This window comes from Pundamilia nyererei, unplaced genomic scaffold (genome assembly GCF_000239375.1).
Source record: "Pundamilia nyererei isolate P.nyererei 1_Seehausen unplaced genomic scaffold, PunNye1.0 scaffold00082, whole genome shotgun sequence".
In the NCBI taxonomy this organism is placed as follows: Eukaryota; Metazoa; Chordata; class Actinopteri; order Cichliformes; family Cichlidae; genus Pundamilia; species Pundamilia nyererei.
In genome coordinates, this window is record NW_005187483.1 from 2,036,471 (window position 1) to 2,045,865 (window position 9,395).

Sequence of the window (9,395 nt, forward strand, 5' to 3'; positions counted from 1 at the left end):
GGGGGGGAGAATATATGCAGTGAGCAGCATTGCTCTGGGTGAAAATGTTTTATTCATGCCTGTGGTCAAAGGGGAATGGCCGGACTATTTTGAGCTGACAGGAAGGCAACAGTAATTCAAATAACCACTCTTCACCAACCAACGTATGCTGGAGACATTAAACCAGCACATTAAACCTTGAAGTAGGTGAGCTAAAACAGTAGAAGACCGCACAAGGTGCCATTTCTGTCAGTCACAAAGAGGACACTGAGGCTATAATTGGCACAGGCTAACCAAAGTTGGATACCAGAAGACTAGAAAAATGTTTCCTGATCTAAGGAGTCTCAGTTTCTGTTGTGATATTTGGATGATGTGATCAGAATATGGCACAAACAAAATGAAAGCTTCAGATCCTTCAGTCAGACTGGTGGTGGTGATGGCTTGTATCATAGATGTGCAGCCAACTAATCTTTTAATGGGTCAAAATCTCTGAGTAATGTTTTAAGCACCTTCTTGTATCTTTGCCACAAATAATTAAAGGCAGTTTTGAAGGTAAAAAGGGGACTAACCTGGTACTAGCATGGTGAACCTAATGAACGGGCTGATGAGTTTATATGTATTACACATTTTGTAGGCATTTAAGAGCGTGGGACCAAATATTATGTAAACAGCTCAGTAGCCCATCAAATAATAAGTATGGTCACAATCTCCTTTTCTGTCTGTGGTGTTGAATAAAGCCAAGCAAAGTGTCAAAAGTTGAATATTATAAAGCTGCAAAACAATCTTTGATCTTTTATGTAGAAATATTTACAGCTTAATCATTTTATCCTGACAGACATTGATTTGATATTTTGTGATAATTAGTATATGAATTCCTGAGTTGTCAGTCTTATGTTTAGTCCAAGTGTAAGGTTTGTGCCAATCTTAAAGGAATTCCCTCAAAGCGTTCCTGAGGTATAAATATGAAGGACAGGATGACATCAGGATAGACATACCAACCAAAAACATGTCCAACACCACCGCTGTCGTGGGTTGGCGTAGCAGCACAAAAAGGGTTACTTTTGTTAGTATTTATACTTTTGGTATATTTAAGCAATAGCTATTACCAGAAGCTAGCAGTATTGTTAGGGAACATAGATTTTGTTAGGGCAAGCAGTTCACCTATGGTTTAATTTGTTAGATAATTATTTACTCCTTTCCCTATATGCCCTGTCCACCATGAAGACATCTAAAAATGGGGAGCAAGTTTCTCTGCAATGTCTACATACATTTCCTGTAATGACCATACAGCCAAGCTGGTCTATGATGAGCACATCCAGCTGTGAAGGAGGCTGGCAGAACTTTTGCTGAAGGATCTGAAGAATGTGCTCCATGACTTTCGGAGTGTCTCTCAGAGCTACTGCAATGTGGCCAAGTGCTCGAATGGTGTGATCTGGAATTAGATGGGCATCCCTGGAAGAAATTAGATTATTTATTTTTAAAGCAGTTCATCATGGTATCTGTGTCAAGGACTTGGATATCACTTGGGTGATTCTAAAGTCTAAAGTATTTTGTTTTTACTAGAAACGTTGCTCACTTGTCATTCTCCTGTGAAATGTATAGACGGTTTGAAAGACTAGCCAAGAAAGCCTCGACTATGACATTGTCCATTGTCAAACCAGCTTTCAGACATCTGAGAGAGAAAAGGACAAAAATGTAAAAAACAGAAAGTTAAAAAAAGAACAGTTGAATTATTTTTTTAAATCTCAGAGGAGCAGTGCTAGGTGTGTTTGTATCCAACCTGCAGATGTTGTCAATGGAAATATCTCTGAGCTGTTCGTACATGGAAGGCTGGTCTTTCCTGTTTGACAGTAAGTTGAAGGTGGACTGAGAGTGCTCATTGGTCACATTTATCCTAATTTCTCCTGTGCCTGAAAGAAGTGTATCAGCAGCACAAACACATAAATATTAGCGCAAACAGAATACAAGTTATAACACTATGTAAAACAAGATGCTACATGTGAATAAAGGAAGAGCCAAGTGTAAAATCTAAAGAGCGCATTTTGTAATTTATAAATTAAATGACTTGTCTATAAAAACACAGCACTCTGTGGTCAGGCAAAAATCTATACCCTGAATTACATTTACAACTGCTCTGAGTCTGTAGCCACTCATCAATGAACATGTCTAGGCACGACAATGACATTGTTATTGATGCATATTTGTCATTGTGCTCTTAGCAACATGACTCATTTATCTTTGCACCAACTGTGCTGTTCTTTGGATAAGATAGATGTGTGCTGGATGCTGTTTTCAAAGTGGCAATTGAAATATTAATTTCACTGTACTTTCACGCAGAAGTTGCAGGTTTACCGCAGCACAGTCATAGGAAACTTTGGTGCTATTAACCCGTGTTCAACTTAGAAAACGTCCTTTCTGTGTGAAGACTTGGAAGAGACTATGCTCTTTAAATTAAACTATATATATTTGCTGTGAAAAAAAAAATCCTAATTATGCTTCATGGTGTTTTTAGAGCAAAATTCTTATGAGGATAGGAGTTTTGAGTCTTAGCTCAGACGTGGATTTGAAGAAACCATTTTACACAGTAAGCACCTGTGTTGTACTGGCTGTGGTACTTGTAGAGTTTTATAAGAACAGGAGAAGGAACCACCAGGAAATCCTTGAGAGAGGTTGTGGCAGAGTGAGCAACTACTGGAAACCTTTCACACAGGCGACCCAGGCCCTGAAATGAAGTAGAAGACAGTCAGAAAACCATTAAACCAATGCCCAGCACAGAAACAAAATGTCCAGAACCTTCTGTAACACTGTACTTTTCTACATTTGTATTAATATTATTATACCTGTAGGCAACAGATGAGCAGAGGCATATGGGCAATGATGACTTTACTGGAGGTTTTTGACTGCAGTTTCTCTGACAGTTTGGTACACAAATTCTCAGCTCCTGAAGAAAAAAAATATAACAGCATCAGCACCAGAAAACACATCCAGATCCCTCTGATTATGATGTCTGAATACACACTGTTCACTTTCTACTGCAATCCATTACCTTGCTCATCTTTAACGGCCCACACCATAAGGTCCACGCATGCAGCGTTGGCTTGGCAACGAAGCTTGAGGGGGCTTTGTTCCCCTGGCAGCCCTCCAGTGTCATGAAGAACCCTCTGCAGCTCCGACTGACTGCTGCTAAACTGTTCCAGTACAAAATCGTGCACTTCCCGCACAAACGTTGGCTGCAGAGCTTTAAAAACATAAAGAGAGAATGAGTATTTGTAAAATAGTGTTCAGCACAAAATTGGCTGGCAAACAGAACAATAGCAACGGCAGGGCTGCCTGCTGTCAATGCATAATAAATACGCTCTCTTTGTTGTTTTACCTTTCATGTAATATAGTGTGTCCCGCAGCATTTTGAACACACACACATAGAGAGGGTCACTGAAGGTTTTGTAATAGAGGTTGATTCCAGGATTACACTTAACAACAAACAGAGGAGACATTGACAGAACAGATTACTTAACTGATAAGATCCTGTGTCTAACTTTGAATTTACCATTTACAATTCTGCACCGACAGCGGTCATATGCTTACCTCTATGACTTCTGTCATTGTGGCATCCAGAGTTTTCAAAAAGGACTCTGACACAAACTTCTTCACCTGCAAGCCAACATTGCACACAACTACTGTAAAGGCTCAAGATACATATACTGGATAAGAAGCAAAAGTAAAAGATTTAAAGTGTTGTAAGCAGTGTACGGGTAGTAGGCTACTGCACCATGGCAAGGAGCTGTCGGAGCAGATCCACAGGCACCTCCACTTCATTTTCTCCTTCCCCCAGGAAGAGTGGAGATACCGAGAAACTGGAGCTGACTGTAGAGAAATAGTAGTCAGGGTCGACTGTGTTGCTGTCTGGAAAATAGGCACCTGAAATCAGTGGGAGCAGAAGAATTATTAACAAAAACAAGTAGGATGAAATATGACTGTTTCCATTAGATCTCAGTGGGTACTATTTCAATAATATAGAATTAGTTCACTTTAGAAAATAAGGGTTTTTTTGTTGCACATTATTCTACTGAATCTACATTCCATAGCAACAATTAAACCTTTCTGTGTAACAGATTATGGCTTGTAATACTGCAGATTATAAGTGTAGAATTACTGAAATAAAACACTTTTTGAGTCTGTCCCAGACAGTTTACAAAAAACACATTCCCCGAGTTTGGAATGCAACATAGTTAACAGGAAATCTGTGGAAATACAGCAAATGTTACAAAACTCTTAATCTGACCACAAACAACGAATGAATTGGCATTTCCAAAATTATAGAGTAATACAGGATTGGAAATACTACTTCAGGCATAAAGCAATTAAAGGCCAATCTGGCATAACGTAGCAGCTATAAAACTCAGCATGAACCCAAACAAAAAAAGGCTAACCACAGTTACAATGTTTTTATAGTCTGGCTTATTACAAAGTTACAATATGGGGGATATTGCAGTTCACCCTAACAAACCTAAAAAAAAGTGCCCAGTTGTTACATAATGTTGACAGCTGATAATAATAAGCTGAGCTGAATTGCCAGACTAAACTAAAAACTAAGACACAAATATTTTTAAAGTAACTTCTGTTTCTTCAGTTTTACCTTCCAAGTAATGTGGACTAGGAGTTATAGGAGAGCAGGGTGAGTGGCCTCCTGGATCTGTACTGATCTGTTTGAAAGCACATTACACAACTTTAATGGGTAACGAAACATACCACCATTATCACTGAATAATATGAATTAACAAAGCAAATAAAACTATTATTGCTCTGGATTGTCCCCTAATTATCCTGAACAAGCAAAACACGTCTGGAATCCGGCAACATGTACCGACCTGTGCAGATGAATCTAGGTTGGTCCCGGTGCGTCTGCGCAGAGTATCACTCTGGCACACTGTAAGAAGTGAGGACGGCAGAATAGAACGAAAGTCATTGAAGGATCTGCGCCGTACACCCTCTGTTTCCTCTGTAACGCATCGTGCCTGAGGAGAATCTTTGGGGAACAACTTGGATAACAGAGCTTCATCTGTGTGGCTGTAGCGGCCAAATGCCCGAGTCATGCCAAGCAGGCTGGGAACAATATACTTGCACAGGAAGACTGCAGACAAAAAAAGAGCAGCGTTAAGGTTCTTTTTTTGTTTTAAAAGCTAAAGTCAGAATGTTTGTTGCATTTCTATCTATACCTTTGTCATGATTATCCGGTGTTTGGCACATATCCTGTAACGCCTGCATGACCTCCATTATAGTGTTCAAGATCTATAGTGAAAACAGTGCAAAAACAGTGAGTTAGCACTTAAATGCAATGCACCCCAACCCTGTGAATAATATAACGATTTATCACCACTTTTTAAACAGACCTCTTGTCTTGAGTCTGGATCCTTCTGAGCCACATCTGACAGAAGAGTCACTAGACAGAAGCTGAAGTTGTCTGCTACGGGGAGAAATTCTGAGGAGCAGAAAGTTACACAGACACAGTTGAATTGAATGCCTCATAAGGTTGAACAAAAGAAAAGAAATAATGATAAGCAGATTTGCCAAAAATGTAAACATCAAAATTAGAGCAACAGAGCGTTATGCTGAACAGAAACAGCAGTTCACAATATGCAATTCAAGTATAAATTAACCCATCTGTCTAGTGTAATATATCTCAACACAGTACAATTAATTAATAAGAATTGCTAGAAATTCTACTGCCACAAGTAAAAGGAGTCTATTGTAAAACTAAAAGCTTCACTATAAGAGGATTCTTCTTACCCTTTCCTTTCTTTCCTGAGCTTTCCTCGATCCATTGGACCCGTGGCAGCCCTCTCAGTAGGCTCAGCAAGTAAGAAACAAGTATGTCTTTGTGCTGCAGGAGTAAAACAAATCATTACACACTACAAACAAGTGCACTCTGCAGCATAAAATCAGCACTTTTGCATGCCTGACAAGCACTGACGGATCAAAACAACGAGGTTATCTCACACAAGAAAATCTGGGTCAAAGAAAGTGTATCACAGCTTTAAAAATAAAAGTAAGGCATCCAGCACTATGCTGTCAAACAGAAGGGAAGCTTTCCCAACTGTGTCTAAGTGTGATGAGGTTAGAGGCTTACACGGCTAACTGCATGTCTAATCGCCAGATTAATCAGATTATGAGAATAAGCTTATCACAGGGATACATGTAGTCAGAGGAGAGCACAGGAGCAAACGTGGACTAATAGTTCTAATACAATATTACCATTGCTATACCTGTGAAACAGAGTTTGATAAGCACTTAGGAAAATAGAAAATTAGTATTGTGTCAATATGCAATGCCAATACTTCACTATCAAATGAACTAAACTATGAAATCTTAAATCCACTGTATTACCAGAACAGCTTGAAGTGAAATGAAAACTGCTCAGCTTTTTACTGACATCCACCCACCTGTAAGCCAGATTCCACCAAAAACACAGCCAATGCAATAACAGCATCTCTGCGACGCACATCCAGAGTGAACACACCACGGACTTCCACTGGACACATACATTGCAGCTTCTGAACCTAAAAGGCCAAAAATAAATATTAAAGTAACAGTCCAGGCTGCTAATATTCACACATCAAGCTGATTTATCTCACTTGACAGCCCAGTGTGTTTGTGTCACACAGCATATGAAAACATAACACTACAGGATTAGACAATATGTCAAGTGTTAAAACCTGTTTGTATACTGAAAAACAAGCATGTGTTACCATCCATAAGTCAAAATTTTGGGGTTATTTTCTCAAGTATTAGCCTTAATGACTTGAAATTTCAAGTTATTTTCTAATACGTATAACTTACTAAGGAAAAGTTTTGAGATACCAAAAATTTAAAATTTTAGATAATTACCAAAAATGTGGACTTACAGATGGCAAAATACTTTTTTTCAGTGGCGGAAGCAAACTTCCAGATGTTTCAGAGTGAGTGTGTGGTTCAATGAGAGTAATATTTGTTAGTCTTACACTGTTCAATTAAATTCTACTACACTAATAGAGAGAAATCCCCAACAATCAGACAACCCTCCTATGAGCAAGCAAAAGTAGCAAGGAAAAACTCCCTTTCAACAAAAATAAACCTCAAGAAGAACCAGACTCTGGGAAGGGCAGCCATCTGCCAAGACAGCTTGGGGTGGGGAGTGGGAAACAGGACAAAAGACACTGTGAAGGAGAGCCAGATATTAATAATAACTAAGGGTTAAAAGTAAAGGGAGATATAAACACAGGGAGAGTGAAAAGAAGAAGAAACAGTGCATCACGAGAAGCCTCCATCACCTTACCCTATTGCAACTAAGGGATGGCTCAGGGTCACCTGATCATCTACCGGAAGACATCTGGAATCTGTACACTTCTATGCACACTGTATAACCCATCAAGCAAGCAAGATACAAGCATTTATGATATCTGATAAAGTGCCAGGCAGTTTCCTCCCTACAGCTCAAACACACAGTGGAACTGGGCATTACATAACATAACCCATGATAGCCCTTAAAGTTACAACTCTTGGTGACAGCTTTTTGATAATGGCTTCATTTGTTCCCTTCTAACCCTTTACTTTCATTTACAAAATTTACCCATTGCTTCTTTTTTTTTTCAAAATTAAAAACCTTTCCTATATTGGTAAGACCCAACTATCAATCTGCAACAGGTTTCCAACTATATAACACATGTAGGCGGATTTTGGTAGCAGTAAAGACAAACAGAGCAGCCTGTGAATGAACTCCTGTCTCAAAGATTTCTCTGTAAACCTGTTTGACTGCAGTGCCGATCAAGCTTGACCGCTCTGTCCGTCCGATGCAGTAACAGGCACCACACAGCGACGCCACTTTCCTCTGCACTGCCCACTTTTCTGATTCAGTGTTTTAGAGACCACGGCTCGCGTTTTAGAGATTTCTAACCACGGAGACTCGCACACAAGCATACGAGCATAACTGTTAAATGTTAGCTTGGTTGTCATGTCGTTGATCAAAATAAGCCACCGCCAGTGCGGAAGCGCAGCTACACCCTGAACAACCCTGCCACTGCTTCTACTTACTAACATGGTTAATTATTGCGTGTTTTGGAGCTCACGCTTGTTTTCTCACCTTTTCGACCGGTGCGGGGCGGTGAGCGGCTAAAGAGCGGGCCAGCGACAGGACTGTATTAAAATAAAACCCCCTCGTACCACCTCCCATTACGGACATGTTTACCCCTACATTAAACCAGCGCAATTCATCGCTGAGAGGAAACAAGCGAGCGGGGCTGCCTGGGAGAGCCGCAGTACGGCAACTCAGCAGGGACATTTCTAACAGGGGCTCTTCGTTACCGTAGCAACTCACTCACAAAGGGCTTGAAATAGATCAAATTAAGCAAATGTACGGATTGTAGTTATATTATTTACATTACAACCTGCGTGGGTTTTTATCAGTGAGTAACCCCAATATCGCCCTGGTGTGCGTTTCCTTTACGCAAGATCAGCTGTCGCGAAAGTGTGTGTGCAACGTCATCAAACATGATAGGAAGAGTTCAGTCAGCTGATAGAGCAACAACATCGTCTGCCGCGGCTCCTGTGGTCAAAGGTTTGTCTGTTAAGTTAATCGTTACTGTGTCTTTTTTATTATTTTACACTTTTAGACAGCATTTGTTCAATAAGAGAAAACTGCCTGTGGTGATTCTTGCGGATGTGGTCGTTGAGTTGACTGGCAGTTAAGCTAACGGTTGACTAGCAGACCAACACCCCGGCGATACATCAAACATTTCTTGACTTGCAATACTGTTTTATTTTTCTCCTCTTAATATAACACAGCAGGTATTGTTGCAGATGATTAATGTGAAATACGTTGACAAACCTAACTCTTGCTCGAATTACTTGTTGGACAACGTTGAAGTTAGCCGAAGCTAACACGCTGGAGCTTTCGTAATCGCACGAGTTCAGACAAGTTTCGAAATGAACAATTAACCTTCTTTTATCAACAAAAACGTACTGTTTTAATAAAACTAATTATTATCTAAATAGCAGATGTATTATGTTACGCATAGTTTAATTATTCAGCTATCCGATCCCAAAATATAATAAATAACGTTTCTTCCCGACGAGGTGCGATCGATCTATCCATTTTCCTCCGCCTATTCAGTTCATGGAATTCAACATGTTGTGCCAAAGAGTCTCCTATGTGTTAGCTCTGCATTTCTCCCTATGACTCCTGAGATGGGTTCCAGTCCACCGTATGACCCTGAATTGGATAACCAGAAGAAAATAGATGGAATGGCTAGATGTGTGTGCAGCTGATCTGCAGATGCCTGTCCTTAACTGAGCCTGGTTCTGCCGGTGTTCCAGATCTACTGGCGTTTAGATCAACTGGCGTTGGTCGAACAGATGTGTGGCAGTCTTGCGTTTCAGGAGCT

General features: G+C 40.1%; 2 protein-coding genes across 2 annotated transcripts in view; one reads left to right on the plus strand and one right to left on the minus strand.

Annotated features, from left to right (window-relative positions):
• The window catches only part of pi4kab (phosphatidylinositol 4-kinase, catalytic, alpha b), a 29,071-nt gene extending 20,707 nt beyond the window's left edge, over window positions 1–8,364 (minus strand). Inside the window, exons 1-16 of the mRNA XM_013912153.1 lie at window positions 8,096–8,364; window positions 6,420–6,536; window positions 5,767–5,860; window positions 5,370–5,458; window positions 5,196–5,268; window positions 4,848–5,110; window positions 4,616–4,682; window positions 3,749–3,897; window positions 3,565–3,630; window positions 3,353–3,449; window positions 3,026–3,217; window positions 2,820–2,920; window positions 2,572–2,701; window positions 1,760–1,889; window positions 1,556–1,651; window positions 1,248–1,431 (exon numbers count right to left, since the gene is read on the minus strand). Coding sequence (XP_013767607.1) covers window positions 1,248–1,431; window positions 1,556–1,651; window positions 1,760–1,889; window positions 2,572–2,701; window positions 2,820–2,920; window positions 3,026–3,217; window positions 3,353–3,449; window positions 3,565–3,630; window positions 3,749–3,897; window positions 4,616–4,682; window positions 4,848–5,110; window positions 5,196–5,268; window positions 5,370–5,458; window positions 5,767–5,860; window positions 6,420–6,536; window positions 8,096–8,293 — 2,046 coding nt within the window. The 5' untranslated portion in view covers window positions 8,294–8,364. The remainder of the gene's footprint in view (window positions 1–1,247; window positions 1,432–1,555; window positions 1,652–1,759; window positions 1,890–2,571; window positions 2,702–2,819; window positions 2,921–3,025; window positions 3,218–3,352; window positions 3,450–3,564; window positions 3,631–3,748; window positions 3,898–4,615; window positions 4,683–4,847; window positions 5,111–5,195; window positions 5,269–5,369; window positions 5,459–5,766; window positions 5,861–6,419; window positions 6,537–8,095) is intronic.
• A 121-nt stretch (window positions 8,365–8,485) lies between these two features.
• The window catches only part of snap29 (synaptosome associated protein 29), a 5,986-nt gene continuing 5,076 nt past the window's right edge, over window positions 8,486–9,395 (plus strand). The window contains exon 1 of the mRNA XM_005738199.2: window positions 8,486–8,569. The gene's annotated coding sequence lies outside the window, so the exon portion shown is untranslated. The remainder of the gene's footprint in view (window positions 8,570–9,395) is intronic.